General features: G+C 48.6%; 2 protein-coding genes across 2 annotated transcripts in view; one reads left to right on the forward strand and one right to left on the reverse strand.

Annotated features, from left to right (window-relative positions):
* MXI1 (MAX interactor 1, dimerization protein) overlaps nt 1-17,312 on the reverse strand; it is an 88,032-nt gene extending 70,720 nt beyond the window's left edge. Inside the window, exon 1 of the mRNA XM_082425374.1 lies at nt 16,490-17,312. Within this exon, the coding sequence (XP_082281500.1) occupies nt 16,490-16,751 (262 nt within the window). The 5' untranslated portion in view covers nt 16,752-17,312. The remainder of the gene's footprint in view (nt 1-16,489) is intronic.
* Nucleotides 53-16,601, forward strand: LOC309643024 (uncharacterized protein). Its single transcript, XM_082425401.1, has 4 exons — nt 53-14,508; nt 14,994-15,139; nt 16,099-16,331; nt 16,518-16,601. The coding sequence occupies exons 1-4, from the start codon at nt 14,181-14,183 to the stop codon at nt 16,519-16,521; spliced, it is 711 nt and encodes a 236-aa protein (XP_082281527.1). The 5' UTR covers nt 53-14,180; the 3' UTR covers nt 16,522-16,601.
* Nucleotides 17,313-22,494: the final 5,182 nt, after the last annotated feature.

The following is a 22,494-nucleotide window of genomic DNA, read 5'->3' on the forward strand; positions in this document are numbered from 1 at the left end:
GTACGCACGCCGCTTCAATGCGCCTGCGCCTTGCCAAATTCCGCAATGGCCGCCGGGAGATGTAGTCCCGCTCGACTTGTACCTACCAGATGCAAAGACTAAGAAGCTCTCTGGGCTTTGCTTCGCGGAGGGAAGGATTTGAGCGAACTGTGAGTCTACTCCCGGGGAGCCCTTTTCTCAATGACTCCCGGCGGGGGCCTAGGAGCTGAAGCATGCTTGATCCGCAGTGCCACGCTCCAGTTTTCTATCTACTACTACTTTCTCCTGTAACTTGTGTGCCTTGGTTGCCCCATGTGCAGAATAAATACTTGAAAAGCCAAAAATCCCTGTTCAGGAACAAGGGGTGATCCTATCAGAGCCAGAGAGGGCTCCCATAAGGCCCTTCTTCCACCTCAGTTTTCACAGAGAGGTAGTGTTTTGTGTTTTTTTTTAATCTTATTTTTTAAAACTCCTTTCACCTCCCTCAGGAGGGGAAAAGGCTAGAAAACCTCGAGATTTTAGAGACTAGAAAACCTCTCTGGTGCTGCAAGTGAGGGATATAATTCAGTGGTTTGGTGCTGGAGTCACATGAGGCTCAGTTCAAATTCTGACTCTGCTACTTAACACTAGTTGTGTGGACTCTTCAGGCCTCATTTTCCTCACATCTATATCAGGTATAATTACTCCATTTATCCAAACATTGAGGGCCTGCCATGTGTCAGGCACTGTACTAGACATAATGTGTACAGTAATGAGAGAAACAGAGATGGGCCTTGCTCTCAAGGAGTGTGTAGTCAGTAGGGCTAATTGTGAAGATTAAATAATTCCAGCACTTAGTACATGGCACTCAATAAATGGAAGCTATGATGATCATTTCCTCTCACGCTCTCCTCCACAGAGAAGGAACTGAAAGCAGAGGCTAAAGAGAGCAGGACCACATTAAAAGACTGCCAATGGCTGCCCTCACCCCACCGTCTTTCCAAGTCCTCAAAGTCTAGACCAGAGTTTCTTCACCTCAGCATTATTGATATTTTGGGCGAATAATTCCTAACTGGGGGTGGGGGTGGAGACCTGTGCATTGTGGGATATTCAGCAGCATCCCTGGCCTCTACCCACTAGATGCCAGTAGCACACCACCAACTCAGGTGTGACTACCAAAAATGTCTCCAGACATTGCCAAATGTCTCTTGGGGCAGAAAATCACCCCTGACTGAGAAGCTCTGGTCTAGGGCGAAGAAAGGCAAGAGGGTCATAACTGTTGAAAGCTCTAGGAGCAAGCTGGGAATTGCGTAAACATCCATAACTTTTCCCCACCCTGATTATTTTAACCTCCTGGTGGACATCCAGAATAACAGGAAGCTCTTGGTGAGGGGAGAACTTCCTGTGGTCATTCCAGTGGCTACTGCAGAAAATAACCATCTCAGAATGAAAACGTTACTCTCAAAAATGTCATGGGCTTCATGCTGCATTTTAATATGCTCTCCCTCCTTTTTTTTCCCAAAGTGAACAAGATTTCCAATGAGGTCAAAATCTGCAAAATTCTACCAGCCTTATTAAATATTACACTTGGCACCACATTTAAGAACCAAATAGATGTTCCATCAAATGCAGGGAGACCCAAAATGAGAGATGTTCACAAGCCACAGGAGATTTTTTTTTTGTAAAAGCTTTGAAACAGGAACTGTGCTTTTTCAGCTGTTGGCTAGGTCACTTCAGATCTGGGCTTTCCCATTGGGTGTTGGTAACAACCACCCTCCACATTCAACAAGGGACATGTTGGATAGGGGAAGAATGGAATTATTTAAAAGAAAATACCTGTTCACTCAGAACATCTGTAAGTTGAGGGTAGAAATAAAAATAAGGTTGAAAGTTTCTAATAAAGTTGAAAGTTTCTACCACTTCAGATCACAAATTGCTAAGGGCTACCCCAGGAACTTAAAAGAGGTAGCTTTATAACAAATAAAAGTCTACCCAATGGGAGGTAAACCATGCGACATGCAATCAAGGAAAAAAGTACAAACTGAAAATACACATGTGTTCAAGATGGGTTTAAATCCATACATCATAAGCCCTAGTGGGCTATTAAGAGAAAGCAGGATGCTTGGAGCACATGCCTGGCCTTTCACAGTTGACCTCCAGATGAATTAACCAACCCTTCTTTTAAAGCCATGGCCAAGAGGGAGATGAGGAGATGGAAAGTAGTGCGAGAATCACCAAAAGGCCACCTGCATATGTTGAAGAAGAGAAAAGGTGATGGTGATGGTGGGCAGTGTTAAGAACCGGTTTCTGTACAGAAATATCCAGCCTCTTCTAACAGCAAATGACCTGCTCCGGCTGACTCCCAGAGTTCTTGTGTGGACATTGGCCACAAGGGCCTCCTACAGCACAAAGCCTGGGGCTCTAGCCTTGGGAGAGTGATGCTACCCACACACCATCCCTCAGCACCAGCCCAGCCTGGGGAAGCCCAGAGGCAGCCATGGCCTTTCTTTTGCAGATGAATCCAATCTGCACTACAAATGGGGAAACTGAGGAAAAGCAAGGCTTCCAAAGTCTATGACAAAAGAACCTGGAATCTTACCCATAGTTTCTGGTTCTTCTGTCCTCTCCCTAAAGTACCTCACTCAGGGGAGTCTCTTTTGAAGACGGAAAAAGTCCTCCAGAGTCCCCCAGCCCTGTAACAAACAGCCTGGATGGGGACAGTCTGCCTTCTGGAAGAACACGGCAAAGCTCTCCATTCCTAGGGGTCCTCTCCCTGCACCGTTTACTCAATGTAAATTTTCAAATGATTTACTGCAGATCCATGAACAATGGAGAAGGCTGGTCTGCGTTACATCGTTTCTGCAGACAGGAAAGACGAATAGAGGGGAAGGGGCCACGAGGTTAAGGTGCAAGTCCGAAGTCACTGTCTTAGTGACACCTGGCGCTTAAGAGAACTTCCCTGAAACTGCAAAGTGTATATACTGTGCAGGGCACTGTTTTCCGCAGTTATCTTCAAGGGTGGGGATCTTCAAATAATCAAGGCTGGGAACAGGGGAGGTAAGTCCTGAGCTCCTAAGTAAGAACCGTTAACAGTTATACATCTTCCCATCGCCCACCCCAAAATGACAACCGCAGCCTCCTCCTCGCCTCTCTCCTCGGAGCCCAGAAACGTGAGGAGCAGCAGAAAACCTTTTCTTCTGCCCAGTGAGTCAGCCTTGCCTAACTTCATGCGTAAGCTCTCCTCGAGTCAGCAGCAGCTCAGAGCTGCGGGTCTGTGTGCAGCCGAGATAAATTTGGGTCTAGAAGGGATGACGTAATGCTAAACCCGAGAGGTAGCTGCCGCCTCCCAGGGCTCCAGTCGCCAGGGCTGCCGGCTGACATCCCAACCACACGGAAAAGCACCACGACCCAGGTGCCTGAGCTGGGGATAAAGGGAAAGAAAGGACATGAGGGTGGAGGAAACAGCAGGGGGAGGCAGTGTTAATCTGAGAGCGCTGAATCTGGAAGTTTGTTGTTTTTTAACTTTGGTTTTCTGGTGAGATCAGGCCACTGGCAGAAGCTCAAACAGCTGCACTTGACTTCCATCCTGGCTTATCTCTTCCCTCTTAGAAAAGGGCTTCTTACATTTTATTAAATGGCCCTTATAACAGCAGCCTGTTTCGGTGATTGTAATGGATGTGTTAATCTTTCGAACGTCCTCTTCCTTCTTTTTTGCATTAACTTGGATCCAAGAAGAAATCTGCATTGCAGGACTCAATTAATATGCACGTGCAAGACTCTTGCTTACCCCGGAGCACTTGGGGTGCAACTGATAAGGTATGCGGGAGGATCTTGCTAGGGGCATGCCAAGTGAATGTTCCCCCGAATAACATTTCATGGTTTGTTTCGTAGAAGTTTGTATCATTAAGCTTATTCCTCAATCCAGCCTCCATTTTTCAGATGAAAATACTGAGGCTCAGAGAGGTATGGTAACTTACCAAGGTCACACAGTTATCTATCAAACTGATGGAGCAAGGGTTAGGACTCAGTCTTACAGACTCTCATCCTGTGCTCTCTACCCATCTCCATAATTCTTTTTCTAGTTGATTTGTGGTTTTAAAAATAAATAGGTAAATATGGGGTTTCCCTGGTGGCGCAGTGGTTAAGAATCCGCCTGCCAATGCAGGGAACACGGGTTCGATCCCTGGCCCGGGAAGATCCCACATGCCGTGGAGCAACTAAGTCCATGTGCCACAACTACTGAGCCCGCGTGCCACAACTACTGAAGCCCACGCGCCTAGAGCCCATGCTCTGCAACAAGAGAAGCCACGACAATGAGAATCCTGCACACTGCAACAAAGAGTATCCCCTGCTCGCCGCAACTAGGGAAAGCCCGCGCACAGCAACGAAGACCCAACACAGCCAAAAAACAAACAAATAAATAAAGTTATAAAAAATAAAATAAAATAAATAAAAAATAGATAAATAAAGTGGAATACATTTTCTGGTCTTTTAAATTTATGGAGACCCTCTCCTTTAAATATCTAGATCAAGTTACATTCCAAAGGGATCCAAAGCGTTTCCTGTTTCATCTTCTGTTCAAGGTTCATTCTTCCCTAAGGAAAGGGAAGAATCAACTCCTCTGCTGGTGATGACCACAAGCCATGGGCCCAACCTCGCTACATCACTTTAATTAAAAGACCAGCACAGGTAAATGATCTTTGTTGTATGGAAGTAGCTTCCTTCATTAGGAATGCCTCCCGAATACTTTTTTTCAAATGACATTTCATCATGTGTTGCTGTAGCCATGTATTATTCTCCTTTAATTTGTGGTTATAATCATTTATACTGATAGATTTTGTGACTTTCAGCCATCTCTGGCATATATCCTGGTCAGCCATTGTATGTTGTTCTTTAAAACTGCTCATTCCATGGGTTAATATTTTGTTTAGAATGTTTGCATCTCTATTCAAAAGCAAGAATGTACTGTAATTTTTTGTTGCACTTATCAGGTTTTGGATGCAATGACCTATTCTTTCAAAGTTAAATGCAACTTGATTTTAAAGCCTTAAAAAAATATATTACCAGAGGCCTTCCCCTGCTGCTAAGAGGATGCCCCACATTCTTGACACAGCCCTGGGTAACCCTCCCTCCCCTGCCAGGAGCCTGCCTACAGTTGCCCTGCCTCACCACCCCTTGGCATCACCACTCCCTTCCAAGCGGCAGAAACTTGTGGAGGTCACTCTTAGGGCCAGCCAGGCCCTGGACACTAAATCACACACCTGGCCCTGCTGCCTCGTGGCTGAGTTCTCAGCTTCAGGTGCACTATTTAGAATAAAACACCAGGCCTTTGCCTGGCCAAAGATGTCTGTGATCTCACCATCACTTCTATTTCCAGCATTCTGATTCTAGGATTCTGGGATTCTCCAGAGATCCTAGAACATATGCCTCCACTTGCCTACTAGCTGCTACATAATGAGAGCCAACAATGTGCATGGTGCCACTTGTATAGTCAGTTCATTTAATCCTCTACACACCTCTGAGATTCCTGTTTCCCAGATGAAGCCCCAAAAGGTTAAGTGATTTGCCCAAGGTCACATAGGTAGCAAACGGATTCAAACCTAGATTTCCCAACTCTTGGACCCCACAGCATACGTCAGGGTATGTTCCGTCAGACAAGGTCAGACAAAATTGGTTAGGGCAATGGTCTCACCCAGGTGTAATACCATCCGCCTAGAAGGCTTCAGAAATGTGTAGGAGTGTCTTTCTTGAGTGTCACCATGACTGGGGAGTTCTACTGGCATTTAGTGAGTACGAACCAAGGATTTTAAATCCTGCTCAAGAAGAACCGTCTCATCAATAGCTCCCTTGTTGATAAACACTAGGTCAGAAGGTTAAAGGCAGAGAACTCATCATTTGTTCAACGAATCTTTCTTAATCCTCCATTACATGCTGGGCACTAACCTAGATGCTAAAGAGAACAATGAACAAAACTGCTTGTGGGGCTTCCCTGGCGGCGCAGTGGTTGAGAATCTGCCTGCCAGTGCAGGGGACACGGGTTCGAGCCCTGATCTGGGAAGATCCCACATGCCGCGGAGCAACTAGGCCCGTGAGCCACAATTACTGAGCCTGCGCGTCTGGAGCCTGTGCTCCGCAGCAAGAGAGGCCGCGATAGTGAGAGGCCCGCGCACCGCAATGAAGAGTGGCCCCCGCTCGCCGCAACTAGAGAAAGCCCTCGCACAGAAACGAAGACCCAACACAGCTAAAAATAAATAAATAAATAAATAAATTTATTAAACAAAAACCAAAAACTGCTTGTGGTCTTTGTCCTCAAGGTGCTTGTATTCTAGCCTGATAGACAGATGATAAGCAAGTAAAATCATTGTAAACTGTGATAAGTAGGATAAGGGATAAATAATAAATGAAATGGGGGGGTAGCTTTAGGTGGGTAGAGGGATTAGGGCAATCACAAGGGCTGTCTAGGCCAGCTTCTCAAGCTTTAATGAGCGCACAGATCACCTGGGAATCATGCTAAAATGGAGACTTGGATTCAGCAGCTCTGGGGTGGGACCTGGGAGTCCCATTTCTGACAAGGTCCCAGGAGACACCAGGGCTACCCATCTTCAGACCACACTCACGTTAAACAGTAAGGGTGACGGCCATGCAGGGAAGATGGATTTTATTCTAAGTGAGATAGGAAGGAAACTATTGAAGGGCTTTAACCAAATAAATGACATGAACCCAGTTATATTTAAGATCACTCTTGTTTCCTAGATCTCGATGGAGGAGAGGAAGAGGTTGGACCTACGCCGTTTGACCGGAACCAGCTGGCCCACACTGGCAAGGTGGCAGCCAGGGCCTAAAGCTCATCTGTGCAGCTCACACTTGCCAAGCACGGGCCAGACCAGTTGCCCTACAAGCTCAAGTGCCTTCTGGAAACCTAGTAGAGCCTGACAGGGTGTGGATTCACACCCTTGACATTGTAGCACCCAGAGTGTCAGGAGCCCTACTGGTTGAGTGAGTTCCCCAGGGGGTGCTGGGCAAGGTGGTACTGCAAGGGCAAGTGGCAACACCCTAGACCATTGCCTTCCAGAAAAAAGGGCCCTATCTGGCTTCAGTGTCAATGCCTAAAGAGTCCCGGAAGGTTTTGGCTGCCCTCTCTCTGCCCTAGGATGAGTGGGAAGTAAAGGAAGTCGCTCCAGGGAGGCATTCCCAAGGGGACCCTCAGCCTGAACCTCAAACATTCCAGATTCCATTTCTTGCCTCTTGCTCTCTGACACTTCTCTCAGAGTTCTGAAGTCTCCTAGGAAGAAAGAAAAACCTGGTTTTGAGTCTCAGCTCCACTCTTTGTTAGCAGGTGGCCTTGGGAAAGTTAGTTAGCCTTGCTAAGGCTAAGGCTTTCCTCATCTATAAAATGAGGATAATGATAGCACCCTCCTGTTGGATGATTGTTAGGATTTAATATAAAGCACTTAGCATTGTGCTGGCACGTAATAACTGCTCAGTAAAAGGGCACCATTATCACTATTCCTTTGGAAAACAGAGACAACATTGTATTTGTCAGCAGCCTCCTTGGGGACAGGCTATCAGACTCGCAGGAGACAGGCAAGTATTATTTACTGTTCTCTATTTGTCTGTCACTTGCACTGGAATATAGAACTAGAACTGGAGACCACACATACTGCACTTTGGAAGCAACAAGCACAGTGCTTGGCTCCTCACAGGTGTTAGAAATTTTACAGCTGGTGGAAAAAAGGAAAGAAAGTTGCATGCAAGGTACTCAGAGTCTTGGGAGTCAAGAAATATGGTAGAGGTGGTCAGGTGTGGTGGAGGTAAGAGGGAGATAACACAGGGACATCATAATGAAGTTCTGGGCCCCTGTAGAAATAAAAACAAAGGCCACATGCGCTTACACTCGCCACCCATGGCCAAAAACAGAGCAGCCCTGGGCACGCCCTCCGTTTTAATACAACAGTATTAAAACAGTCCCGAATCATCGTTATTCAAGTATCCTTGCTAATGGCAATAAAGACACAGGGTAAAATATCTCTAATAGCAGGTAATCCAAATCCCCTTTTATTAGCTTTAAACTTCCCAATCTTTCTCTCCCTCAGGACACTGTGTTTATCTTTATAATTTTGCTGTGTTTAAATTTCCTTAGCAGACACTGGAGTTGGACATTAGAGGTATGAGGCCAAGGGCATGTTGTATGGGAGAGCAGGCTTGGTAGGAGCACTGCTATGGACAATCCTCCAAGTGCAGAGTGCCCTAGTCTGTAAAGAACTAGGAGTGGAATGTGCTTATTTACAAGGTTGCTTACACAGTACTTGATTTCCTAAGCTCAGGCAGCTTTAAAAAAAAAAAAAAAAAAGAGTCAGATCTGTAAATATTACAAGGATAAACACAAAACACAAAGGATTTTAAACACCAGGCTGGGGGGTGGCAGGGTGCATGCAGGGAGGGGAGGGACTATTCCTTTTTTTGGAAGCCTGGCATAAATTTTTGTTCTATCTGTAATGATGGCTAGAACCAAAGACACAAAGCCCAAGTCAGATGCAGTCCCACACTGTTGGGGTTTACTTTAAGACAACTGAATTTCTAAAATCTGGCACTGCAATAGAGTATAACTCCATGATGGCAGGAAACTGTACTTCCAGGTCCTAGCACAGAGCCTGACATAAAGCAGTGTGTACCCCTTAAGTACCAGTTTGATGGATGGATGAATGAACAAACTCACAGAACACATTTAGGGAGAATTCCTGGCATGCAATATAATTCCATATTTTATAAAATTATTTGCCACAGGGGCCTTTTAAAGAAAGGTTCTCTAACCTAAATTTTTAAAAAAGAGACCCTATTTACATATATTTCCTGGAGATGTATTGCTCAAAACAAGGGTCACCTGAACTTTCAAAATATTTCACAAGCAAGGGGCCCTGTACAGCATTCTGCCAAGATGAGGAAGCAAAGAAGGAACCTCCAGCTGCGGAGGATGGTGGCAAACGCCCATTCGTTTTGGCCGGAGAGATCAAGTCAGCTGCTGACAGCTTTAAGACCTCCAGCCAGGCCACTCAGGGACAACAGTATCGAGAAAATTACTTCCCTTTAGTTTAGCAGAAGAGCCAGAGAGCAGGTGTCTCTCCCTGCGGAACTGAAGCTTCTCTCCAGTGTCAGCCAGAGCTCCACCCTCCACCCCCAGAAGGAGGCCCCTCCAGGAAGACTTGAATTCCTCCTCCTCAGTTAAGGCTGGGTAGCCATCCTGTCACTGTCATCGCCTTCGGGCTCCCCCCACTCCCCCAACCCTAAATGTAAAAGGAAATATTTCTTCTAAATGGTGAATTCAAATTAGCTCAATTTTGAGAGACTATTGAGAATGTTGCAATGACCTTTGCAATAACCGGACACACCCTGGGATCAGTAAACCAGGGTTGAGAATTGCTGACTTTATGAGCACCTGACTTATAAAACAAAAGCCCGGTTTGGGGCTCTGCCTGGGACCCATTCTCACGTCAGGTGGGAGGGAACACAGCCCAGAAGGACCTGGTCCTGCCTCTCCTGTGTCATCTTGGGTAAGCCACTGTCCCTCTCTGGGCCTCGGCCTCCCCGTCTGTATAGTGAGGATGATGGCTGCTCTGTGACCTCTGGGGCTCCTTCTGGCCCTGATGCTCCGTCTTACCACCTGCCTCCTTTAAAAGCAAAACCCAAAAGGGAGTGGAAGGCAGAATGGGAAAGGGCAGAGAACTGGTTCAGAAGGCCAGGCTACCATAAACCTTCCCCCGTTTCTTCCTGCTGAAAATGCCTTTATTCATTCTGCAGGAAGATTCCCATTTTTTGCTGGGTTATTGATTTTTATACTTCTTTTTCTTTCTCTCTCTTTTTTTAACTCAAAAGCCACAAAACCACAAGTCACCTCTCCAAAACGGGTCATTTGGAAGCCAGTGCTATCAGGGTTTAGGTGTGTCAGGCCTGGCATACTGGTGGTATCTAAGTGAAGACCAGGCCAGGGCAACCATGGGCTTCTCCTCCAGAAACCCAGTTTAAATCAATATTTATCCAACTGTATTTATAGAAAGTGGTGGTGGTAGGGAAGAGGGGGTGGGGTAGGGAGGCAGGGGCATCTAAAACAGAACAAGCCACAATGACTGATGCAAATCTTTGTGGCCAATTCATTTCTGCAGGGCCAGGCTTTTTTTAAAAGGCAAAAGACCCAGCTTTTGGTGAACCTGCTGTTGGCCCTAGTACCATAGCAACAGCCCCAAGTCCTCTAATATGTCCAGAGGACAGACTTGGGAAAGGCAGTAGGAGGCGGGTAGTGTTTCCTAGGAGCCTAAACTTGAGTTAGGGCCAGCAGAGTTGAACAACTCTGAAAAACAAAAACAATCTCTCTGGTTGGCTCTTCTGTCTCCAGCTTCACTTCTAAACCTTTTCTAAGCAGAGTGTGTGCAGGAAGACCCTGGACAATCAACAGGGTGTTACAAACACCCGCTCTGCTTCAGATTATTGGGCGACCTTGAGCAAGTCATTTCACCTCTCTGGACTTCATTCCTTGGCTGGAAAATGCATACACGTATATATGGTTAAAACTGTAGGCTCAGTCGAATCAGAGGCCTAGGTTCAAAACTCAGCTCTGCCATTATTAACCCTGTGACCTTTGGGCAAGTTACTCAGCTCCCTGTTCCTTGGTTACCCCCTCTGTAAAATGGGGGTAATAGAAGTGCATATGCCGTGGGGTTGTTGTGAAGATTGGAGGAGATAACACATGTTTAGCCCCATTCTTTACCAAGTATAGTCAGTGCTCGATAAATAGTTGCCAGTGTTGACATTATACAATGCAATTAGTTGCTGCTGCCACCGCATGCTGGCACCCTCTTCATTTCCTTCCGTTCTACCCCCAGACTTCTGCCAGCCATCCTCAGATGAAAACCCCCATTTCTAGGTGCATCAGTGGGAGAGTGTTTTGGTCAGAGAGGGCAGGTAGGTGAGCAGCTGTTGTTTTGCCTTGGATCTGATAGAGCTTCCCCCCACCACCACCACCTCCCAAACCAGAAATGGCTCAATTCAGCTTCTCTAACTTCCCATGGTCCGGATGCTTTTCCTGGGTCCCCTCCACAGGTTACCCAGTCCCTGGGAGCTCTGGGACTCTGAAAGCCACAACAGTATCCTCAAAAGTCTATTTCTGGCATTTACCTATGGGCAGAGATAATATTTAAAACTGGAAAAAAAGTTGAATCTGAGGAACATAATTTAGGATGCAGAGGAAACAGAAGCCTGATTTAATAATGCTCTTTACATAACTCCACCAAAAACAAGTACATCACTCCACTCCCATCATAAATCAACCTATGGAGTTTTCAGAAAAAAAAGCAATTGCACATAGTACATGCTCAATACATATTTGTGGAATGAATGAATGAATGAATCGTAAGATGCCTTCTGTACAGAAATGTGACCTAGGTGAACATTAGTTGCCACCAAAGCCCTCAATTTTAGCATAAGTCTGGTTTCCTGCTCTCTAAACCAATAACTGATCCGTCTGTAGGGTCACAGCTGATGTAGTTTCAGCTCTCTAGGCCTGACCTACCATCTCCTTATAAGCCCTGGTCTTTACAGCCCAAGGGCATTCTGCATTGATAATGGGAGACATCCTCCCTTCTTGGAAGAGATCAGTATTTCTAACTCTTCTCCAAGTCTTCAGAAAGTCTGTCATGTGTCCCCTGGCCTTCAAATCTGATCACTGTGCCATAGCCAGTAAATGACAAATCCAACCAATCAAAGGCTGTATACTGTCTACTGTATGCCCAGTGTTATGCAACGGTGACATATACTGAAATACTGTAAGTGATCTTTTCCCTTAAGATGCTAATCTTCTCCCTGTGAGGATAAAGCTAATGCACAGCAAGCAAGTAGAGAATTGCTGATTATCAAGGCTCAAAGAAGTGACTATTTATTGAGCACCTACTATATTCCAGGTACTTTAAAAGGAGCACCTCAGTTAGTTGTTCAGCAATGGCAGGAGGCCGATGCTATTGTTATCCTTGTTTTACAAAAAAGAAATGAAACCTCAGAAAGGTTAGGTAACTTGTGCCCAAGGTCACACAGCCAGTAAGCAGTGAAGGGGGAATTTGGGCCCTGCTCTGGGTGACTGTAAAGCTTTTGTTCTCTCAACTACCCTGACTTAAGAAATATCCAGGGGAGGTTTCCTGGAGGAGGTGGGAACTGACCTAGGCCTTGAAGGGTAGGTAAGACACAGATAACCCCAGGGGAGTAAGAGAATGAGGGCATTTTAGACAGAGAGAAGAGTCTAAGTGAAGCACAGAGGCATGACTGTAAAGCCTGCTTGCTGGTGGACCTGCTGGACGGGAGCAGAGATTAAGTCAGGAAGGCAGCGTAGGGCCAAATGACACCACACAGCAGCAGCTTACTCTATCAGGGGGAAGAGGCTGCTCTTGGGCCTGTCCATGCCCTTAGGAAAGCACCTCACCCTCAAACCCAGGTAATACACTCCAGAGAACCACCCATGGCTTCTACTCCCATTTAATCATTCTTTTCTATCTTAAGCATTGCCCCAAAGCCACCTTCCCTACAGACTGGGAAGCCCGTTTCTGTCCTGTAGACCTTACCGGTTATAGTAACTTCCACTTGCCTGCTGAACAACTTTTATGCACAGAACACCCTTTTGTGAATTTCTTTCTTATTCCCTTTCATTTTTAACCTTTTCTAAAACAGGAAGTACATATTTTTTCTACTAATCAGTCAGTCCTAAATTGCTATCCCTCCACTGGACCCCAAATGGATATGGGTGATATATCAGAGGTTATTTATGTATAATTTCTGAATTTGTGATAACAGGGTCACAGTATCCATGATTAATATTTCTGGAGGCCTATAATTTGAGATTCTCAGGGATTCACATCAGTTGGAACTTTGGGAGAATGTACCAGCATATCCTAAGCAATCCTTGCCTTGCACAGAGCAGTCAATACTGAGTGACTTAATTTGAACACCCCAAGAAAACTCATTATATATACTGAGAATAATTCAGTACTGTGTACACTCAGCTCTCCTCGTACGTAAACCTCAAAGAAGCCATGAAAAGCAGTTCTGGTGACAACGGAAAATAAGGCAAGCTCCTGCCAAGTAAATACTTTGCAAATGGTAAAAGCGGAACGTGTAAACTCGTGACCAGGGCCTATCGGTGCGTTTCGAGGATGTCTCACAGAACCCGAAATGGAGAATTGAGGCTCAACACCCGGGTGAAGAGCGTCCCTTTAAGAAGGGATTGTACCAGCTGGCCACACTAGAGCTCCCCGTGATTTTCTGGCTTGCCTCCTGGCTCCACCCCCCAGTCTCTGGCCTCAGCAACTCGTGACGTCAGAGGAAGCTGAAGCTGCCGATTGGCTGAGGGACGCTGCTAGGTCAAGTCCAGTCAGAGGAAAGAAGTTTGTCTCCATGTGGAAACCATGTGTCTCTAGCTGGGAGGGGGAAGAGGAGGAGGCGGAGAAACTGAGATCAAGTGATTACAGGAGAACTGGCTGAAATGAAAGCGGGGAGGTTGTGCACCTGAGCCGGCCAGTAATGCCCTTTGCAGTAGTGACCTAAGAAAACAAGCAAACAAACAAAAAGACCTTGCCCAACTAACAAAACTTGAGCCCCCCAATCATAAAAATAATTAAAAAGCTAGGGTCCTTGCTTCCTTCCAAAAACCAGGGACCTGAGAAACGCTGGAATCCTATCGGAACGCCTAGATTCCCCTCCCTCCCCCCACGACCGAATGATGTAAGCGTTTCGGAAAGCGGGGCTCTGAAGCAAAACAAGTCCTGCGCGCGCGGAGGGACCCTCAGTGCCCGAACCCGACGCACGCACGACCCGCCCCCCGACTCGCGTTATTGCTGTGCACACGCGGACCGCCGTGACGCGCGGGCATTGTGTGCAGCGAGCAGAAAACAACGGCGAGCGCCGCCAGCGCGAAGAAGCACCCCCAATAAAATGAGGCAGATGTAGGGCCCGCTGTTTTCCGTACCAGGAGACCGAGACTGGGCGGGAGGTGGGGCGAGAGTGGGGAAAATAAAGTGGCCTCCGTGGGCCGCTCCAATTTTAAGGGGAGATAATAGAGGGCCCTGCGGATGGTCGCCCCATAGTTTGCTGGAGGTCACCCTCGCCTGCGTGAGCTGTTGGGGAGGGGGCGAGAGCCTAGAGCGGAGTTCCCGCTCTCGGGGAAATCTGGGGGCCGCTGGCATCACGTCATGCTGAGCCAAACAGCGGCTGCGAAAAGAGGCAAGAGAGCTAAAAATACTCCCGCGGGGAGCCGGCCGAAGGAGGGGGGCAGCGGGGCCGAGGGGCTGATTACGCACACGAAGTTGACTTCGATAGGGGCGCCCAGGTTCCCGAGCCCCTCTCGGGGTCTTGCAGCGCGGACGCCTCGGGAAAGGGACCAGGAGGAAGCCCCTTGGCTTCCACGGTCTCGGGAGCCTGGCTCCGCTGCCGCTGGCCCGCCCGGTGCGGGGCAGCCCGGCCCAGCGCGCCCGGCCCTCTGCTTACGTGACTGGTGGCCACGCCAGAGCCCCGGCACCGGTAAACAAGGAGGTGGAGGCGGCCGAGGCGGCCGGGGAAGCGAGGGTGGGGGCGGCGAGGTGGGGAGCAGAGGTCTCCGATTGTCTGCGAGTGCGAGGGGCGGGGGGCGAGGGATGCGGTGGAAGCTCCAGCAGCCTGTTTAGTACACCCTTCTGTAGAGGGGGGCGGAGGGGGCCAACCAGGTTTGCCACACACTGCCAAGGTGCCCTCTTTGGGTGTACCCCCGGCCAGAGCCGACGCCACGGGACAGACTCAGGGGAACAGGGCACCCGGGCAGGGGATAGCGTAAGAAATCACGCCCCTCCCCCCTCCAACAAAAGCGAACACACCAAACAAAACCACGTCTTCCCCCACCTCCCCACCAGCTCTGGCTTTTCAGAAACTACCCTACTGACGAATGCACACTGCTCCCCCCCCGCAAAACCCCGTGAATAATCGCAAACATTCAGCTACACGGCCGACGATGCGCCTTTCTCTCAACCCAGGCACTCTGAGAAAACAGGAGAGAAGAAAAGAACGCACTACCGACCACGCTACAAAAATCCTTCTTTTTGCCTTAAGCTACTGCACGATTTCGCTGCCATCTCACGGTTACTTTAACCCCGAAGGCCTGGGGTGTCGGTCAGCTAAGGTGTTTTTGTGTTTGAGGGTTGTTGTTGTGTTTGGGGGAGGGGGGAGTAGGTTGCAAGATCTGACACGTTGCAATCGGACCCTTTCTTTCTTCCTTTCTTTCTCTCTCTCTCCTCCTCTCTCTCTCTCATCTCATTGATCTTCCTACTTGTTCGGACAGATAAAACAGCCTGCTTTTCTCTACTCTGTCGGTCTATATTCCTCGGCCCCTTCCCCCTTCTCGCAGCTATTATTTGTGAGGACCTTGCTGGAAACGCCGCACACGCGTGCCCCCGTTAACGGCGCTGAGCGACTGCCTGGGGAGGATGGGGGGACCCAGTTGGCAGAGGCAAAAATGAAACAAACAAATACAAAAAGGAGGCCAGGCCGGGGTGGGGCTCCCAGCACCCCCCCCCAAAGCATCGCTCTCCACCTGAATCTGGGGAGGGGGGGGGGAACAGTAGAAATCCACGAGGAAGGCATTTGCCTTCCTCGCCCAGCGCGCTCACTCGGGAGCCGTATCCCGGAAAATAAAAAAACCGAACATAACAGCCTACACCTTCTTCCATAACTATTGTTTCCTGCGAGATCGCAAAGTTTCCTTCTGGCTGCGTCCCCCTCGCCAAGTTTCCCGGGCGCAGGACGGCGGGTCCGAGGCGAGCTGCTGGCGGTGCTTGGCTTTGCTAGCCTGTTTCTTTTTGGGGGGGGGGGGGCGGTGAGGAAACCACAGGGCACCAGAGGCGCAGGAGGACTGTATCCGTGGACGCGATGGCCTGAGCCCAGCCTTGCTGCGAGAGGAGAGGAAAAAGCAAAGTAGACAGGAGGGAGAAGCAGAGCCGAGCCAGCCCGAGCCCACGCCGCGGAGGGCTGTTTGGTTGTTGGTGTTATCGTTGTCGTGTGTGTCTGTGTGTTTTCTTTCTGGAACCGCTGAGCTCTGCCTACAGTTTCCAACTTTCGGCTTCTAATCCCCACCCCACCCAGGAACGAGCGACAGAAAAACAACACTTGTCTGCCCGAGAAGGCTCCGGAAAAAAAAAAAAAAGGAAGAAAGGCGACCTCGAAGAGATGAGCTCTCGGCTCAGTTGTCAGCAAACAACAACACTCCCCCGCTCCTCGGCCCAGCGGTCCTGCCAGCCTCTGGGAGACGGACAGACGGACGCAACGACAGGCCCCCCCTTCCCCCCGCTCGTCTTTGTTACATCTTTAGCAGCTTTGTGCGTGCGTGTCCTTTCTCCGGTGTCATCGGCTTTACTGCCGAGGGCTGGATGTGTGTGTGTTGGGGGAGGGGGGTCAAGCAGGCGACAGGGGTCGCCCAAATGGGCGAGGAAGAAAGAGCCGGGCGCCGAGGAGGAGCCAGCGCCCCCAAACTTACTTTTGTTTTCTTTCTCGATCTGCTCCAGGTAGCTGGCGGCCTCGAGCAGAATCTGCACGTTCTGCAGAAAAGTGTTGATGTGCTTCTCCATCGAGTTCTCGCTGGTGTTGAAAATGTCCGAGAAGGGGCACCTGAGCTTGGCCCCCGCGAGCTCCTCTGGCTGGGCCGGGGGCTGGGGCGCGGTCACGGCCGGGGGCGCGGCGGGGGCCAGCCCCGCACCCTCGCAGCGCGCCTCCTTGCGCGGCCGCCCGCGTTTGCCCATGGAGGAACCGGGGTCCGCCGAGCTCGTCCTGTTTTGGGGCTGCGCGGCCCGGCCGAGCTCCGGGCCCCAGGGGAGAACCGGCTGGCTGGAGCGAAGAAGGCGCCGAGGCGAGGAGGCGACCTGACTTCCCGAGCCTCGCTGCGTGCAGTTGTGTGTCTGAGTGTGAGTGTGTGTCCGTCTCGCAGTGGGTCTGTGTGTATGGGAGATTGAATGAACCTACAGGACAGACGGAGGCGCTCTGGCGCCTGGGTCCTAGTGCGAGCCGGTCGCCATCGGACCGGTCAAAATAAAAGGTGGAGACAAGCGAGGCAGGGACCGCCCCCTGCCCGTCCCCGCACACTTCCCCGACTCTCCCCAAATCTTACCACATTGTAGAGCGTAGGATTTAAACACGAATGGAAAAAAATACTCGAAGGCTCTGAGCGCACCGGCATAAAAACAAACTACTAAGCTATTATTTTCTTCACATAAAAGTAATACCAATGCCTGGCACATAGTAGGTTTCCAACAAATGGGAGCTGCTATGACTTAAAAAATAAAAGCCCAATCCAAAATATCGTCATATATGACCTCAAGTTCTCTTCCCCCAATGCACGCACACTCACTCACTCACTCACAGACGCACGGGCATCTGCCTTCACGGGGCCAAATTAAATCCCCAGGCCACCAAATCCCAGTTACAGATTTACTCACTCTTTCTTTCTCCCTTGGAATGCAAAGTTATTTTCTAGGAAGAGGGAGGAGGTGTAAGCATCTCTCCCCACACTCCTCTTCCCAGCCATAGTCCAGCTGTGCAAAGCTCACAGTAGGGTGCCTCCACACCTGGCTCTCTTTTATTTGACAGAAAGGCAGAAGTGGCAGCCCAGAAACCTCCCACCCCTACCCCAGCTGAATTCCACCTTTTGGTTCTGAAGACCCCTGCCCCAGTTGACATTGTTTCACTGCTACTGCAGACCCAGTGAGAGTCTGCAGGAACCATGGATGCTCTCCAGGCCCGGGAAGGATGGTGGGAGTCAGGGCCCTTTGGGAGTGCCATAGAGAAGGATTCAAGTCCCAGTTCTGCTGCATACAGACTGCACGTGTGCCTGGGCGAGTCCTATAACTGCCCTTGGCCTAAGTTTCCCCATCCACGAAACCTCTGATAAGATTCGTGTGCTGATTAAATTATATCTGCACTTAGTACACTGCCTGGCCCATAGTAAGATCTTTTGCTTCCAGTATAGACCCAGACAAGAGCCTGAGTCCCCTACCTGCAGCTAAGGGGGGAAATAAGTTGCAGGAAACAAGACTCTTCTGCACTTTGTTGGAAAACATATCTGCAATAAGCCCACCTAAATATTGTCAACTTGCGAGGTCACCTGGAGTTTTCCTCCAGGGAAACCGTTTGCTTAGAAGACACAGTGAATGCTGGCCCCTGGAGCTGCGCAACCCAGCCACCCTGCTTAGAGTCAGCTTCACACACATTTGTCAGGAAGACTTTTCCTGGAAATGGAAACTTTTTGAAAAAATGAAAGTACATTTCTTTGTAAAAACACTCACTATGTAAAACAGAATACACACACCCTCACCAAAGCCTTGTGTATTTGTAGTCTATAATAACCTGCTGCTGATATGACAGGAACAATCAGTATTTGGCATTTTAAAGCCAATAGATTCACATTTGGGATCATAATATAATCATACTACACATACTCTGCTCATTTTCCGTCTTGATTGATCTCTGCATCCTTTGGCTAGGGTAGAGGAGAAGCTCCTAAAAGCTGTGAGGTAAATTACTTCCATCATCAGAACAATTACTTACTATTTGTTCTATTGGAACCACAATCTGAGTTACTCATGCTTAAAAGTCTATAAACGTCTAAGGACTTTAGGAAGTACAAACAAGTTTCAAACAAGTTTCAAACAAGTTTTTTCCAATGCCATTTTGCAAAAACTGCTCTCCCTTGCCCTAGATGAAAGATGATAGTGAGATGACGAACCACCTAAGCCCGGAGAAAACCTTGGTCTCTCTTTAATTCCCTGGCGGAGGCATGGGCCAAATGTGCACATATGCAGTACTGTGACCTGCATGTATGTATATACACACGCACCAAGATAGGCACACCCCACACATGAGTGCCAGGGTGGAGGTAGGGTGTTTTGTCATTATTAATTTATCCCTGTTTCATCTCTCATAGGTCTGCAAACTTCAGAAAGACCAGTGGGAATCTTCAAGCTGGGCCACGGATCTGAGCAAAGCCAAAACAAACAATGGCTTGAAGAAAATCTACAAAAAAGTGCTGATTTGCACTATTCCCACAGTCAGCCACAGCCCCCGCCATCATTCCCATGGAAAACACCACTGCTGGTGCCAAATCAAGTCTTCCCCCCCATCATAGGGGCATTGTTTTTTGTTATTATGTGACTTCTTAGCATCAGACAATGGCACTACAAGAGACACATTGGAAGCAGGAGAAATGCCTTTTTGTTTCACAAAGTCTATGCTATTGTGCCCCAGAGTGTCACATACAATATAGTTGCATATATTCATTTTGGTAACGTGTCTGTGGAACGATGAATGTGCTAAAGCTCAAAGGTCCTTCCTTATTTTTTTCAGAGTCCACCAAGTGTTAAATCATGTTAGCATCCCTCCTCCCTCACCAACCCCCAATTAACAGATTTCTCTAATAAAGCTGGCCCCAACAGAAAGGGTGGTGTTTCAGAAGTTATATCCTGGGACAGGCATCCAGGATGCTGGGTTACAAGCTCAGCTCCATTCTTGATTACCTTTGCTTCCCAGGAGGAGCCATTCAAACCCTCTGCACCTCTTTCTCTGGGGCTTTGACTCCATAAATAAACAGGTCTCTTTGGAAACTTGCTGAGAATTTCTGCAGAGAACAGGTAGGTGATGAGAAGGCAACCAGCCTGATAAGAACATGTGAACTCTATGAAAGGAAAGCAGTGAATTTTTGCAGTGCCTGACCAGGCCAGCCATGATGCTCCCAAGGGCCCTAGATGTCTTGGGTGCCCACTCAGGCTGGTCTCGTTTTCTCAACCTTCTGTTTCTTTATTTGGCCTGTTTGCCTGTTTGGTAATATTTTTCCATCAGTCTTGTTTCCATATTAAAGCAAAATCACTCTTTCTTTTTTTTGCCCCTCCTTTCCCCCAGACTACACTACACTCTTACATCAAAGGAGTTGTTTTGCCTGTAATTATGTCTTCAGGTACACAAGCTGGTTAATTACTGAGGCTATGATATGAGTTGCCCCTAGACCTCCCCATCCTGCATTTATATGGGATGCCCTTCCCCTTCCTGGACCACTTAGGCTCTCCTGGGCTCCTTAGCCTTGCCCTTCCTCCTTACCTGTGCTCACCTCACCAGCCCTTTCTGCCTAAGTCTACCCTCCAACATCTCGCTTTCCCTCGGACCTTGTCAGCACAACCCCTCCGGTTCTCCTCCGGTCTTTGACCTGTGGTCTTTGCACTCAGGCTTGGTAAACACCATCAAGAGATCTTCTGTCCCCTGCATTGTCACTTGAGTCCTAATCCTCAGAGTTTTCCTAGCCAAATTTTTCCTGGGCATCTTTCCCTTCGGAAAGGCATTGTCCGATAATGGTCTGAGGAGCTGGCTCGGGGCTCCTTCTCTCCTTGGGAGCCTTTATCTTGCCTTCATGTTTTAGAAGAAAGAAGTGGCTTCAAGGAAAGCCCAGGAGTTGGGGGTTAGGGACTGATGAGGCACAAGCAGAACGGCAGAGAACTGTGGGACTCTGCCTGCTCCCACTGGCTCCCACTTAAAAGTGCTGACCAGGTCTCCTTCAACCGCTCCCCATGCCCCCACCCCCAACCCCACACTCACCAGCGGGTGTAGACATGGGCAGAGGATAAAGAGCCTCCGTCCTACATGGGAGCTCACCCGGACGTCACCTGCTCCTGGGCATTATCTCTGCTCTTCTGGACTCTGCCCTTCTCCTGGACCTCTGAGGTTGGCAGGCCCTTCCTGTCTCAGCCAGCTCCTGGGCTTCTCCTATACAACGCCCAGTACTTACAGGGTTCATGAGACTATGAGCTCATCGAGGGCAGGGAGCACACCTCGCTTCCCCAGCATCCCCAGCCCCTGGCACCTAGCATGGCACAAGCGTGACACAGAAGAGAGGCTTAGGCCAGGAGGGTCAAAGGGATCAATGACCTTCCCTTGCCTGGCCAGAACTTGGTGCTGGCCCTTCATGGCTTCCTTGCTCCAGCATGGCAAAAAGAGGCATTTGACACTGTCTGCAAAACTATTCCTGAGTCACTCACTTTAAGGTTTAAATATCAAAATGCTGCCTCTGTAGAGAAGCCAGAAACCCATTGAGCCAGATGGTTGAGGTTCCCTTCCCCAAAAGTGCAGAAACCCAGCCACCTTCTCCCATGTTCTTATTGTTCTACATATCTGGTGACAAGATGGGTCTCCAAGGTAATAAATTGCCTCTACTGGAGAATCTTCCAAAATCACCAGGCAATGAAAGCAGTGGCCTGAGACCAAAGTGGGAATCATACAGAGCTTACTTTTTCATGTCTTCTTATTCTAAGGTGTAACCTGGGGCGAGGGGTTGGGGGAGTCCTTCAGGCCTCTTTTTTCTTTAACATCTCCATATTTTTTTAAATGAATTCAACAAAGATTCTAAATTCAGGTACATTAAGGTACCAGTGTCTGACACTAGCTCAAATATGATCATTTCCAGGGGCATTTGGAAATAAAAGATGGCCAATGCCTTAAGCTAAAGGAATACAGTTCTAATGGTGAAATGTTAGGCATCAGGAGATGGAAGGGAAAGGCAGTATGCAGGTGGCAAAGGATCTTCTTCCTGATGATGAGCTGATTGATTGTGTGAGTCACTCAGAGCCTCAGTAGTGAAGAACAATGTTTGCCTTGCTGAAAGGGTACATATAAAGGAACTTTGGAAACTGTGTTGTACACATGTCAGGATAGTATTGGGCTAAGAGAGTCTTGGAAGATTTTCAGGGAAAACTAAAAGAATGGCAAAAGGATGGGAGCAAGAGTTAGGACCCCAGAGTTTGGGGCCAGCCGTTCGGCTGCACTGTTGTGTAATTTTGGAGAAATAATCTCACCATCTGCAGTGTCAGTGTCCCCACCCAAGATGGGAGAGTTCCACTGGCACACAGTCTACCTCTTTCCCCCTTTCTGAAAAGCATCATTAATTCATCTTCCCCGTGTTCATTAATCACAGACAGGGATGTCACTACCTATGGGGTTTGGGGTCAGCATGGGAGAACCAGATGACCGCACTGAGCTGGTAAAATTCTAGCCAAAAGTGAAGAAACTGGCATTTTAGGTCACCCTATCTGCCTAATCTCTGGGAAAAATACCTGCTTCCCTTTGATATTCTTTTTGGAAAACAAACAAAAGACAGGTGGAGGAGACCCATCTCTGTCTTCAAAGAGGTCTGGGGGACCAGGACCCCTGTCTGTGAACCACTAGACTCAATAATCTGGGAATCAGCGCCCACATTGGGGGCTACACAAAATCTACAGGGAAGAAGCAGCCCAGAATGGTGCTGCTTCTAGTTCCTGACCTTCTGCCTGGACACCTGTCCACCACCCGCGCTCTCCTCCCCTCTGAAGGCTTTTTTCTCTCTCTTCTTTTTCCATCTCTCCTGACTGAGGCCTGCAGGTTGCCCTCTCCCTTTCCTGACCCAGAGCTCAGTTCTGGGTGAAAAGGTTGATGAGCACTGAAGTGGGTATATTTATCAGGGATAATAGATGC

This window comes from Balaenoptera physalus (genome assembly GCF_965194825.1).
Source record: "Balaenoptera physalus genome assembly, chromosome: 14".
NCBI lineage: Eukaryota > Metazoa > Chordata > Mammalia > Artiodactyla > Balaenopteridae > Balaenoptera > Balaenoptera physalus.

Excerpts from the sequence above, each read along its gene's own strand:
- LOC309643024 (XM_082425401.1), top strand. The coding sequence starts at position 14,181 with ATGCTGAGCCAAACAGCGGCTGCGAAAAGAGGCAAGAGAGCTAAAAAT. Across the intron at positions 14,509-14,993 it reads ACGCCAGAGCCCCGGCACCG|GCACTCTGAGAAAACAGGAG; the intron begins GTAAACAAGGAG and ends CTCTCAACCCAG. Across the intron at positions 15,140-16,098 it reads TGGGGTGTCGGTCAGCTAAG|GAACGAGCGACAGAAAAACA; the intron begins GTGTTTTTGTGT and ends CACCCCACCCAG.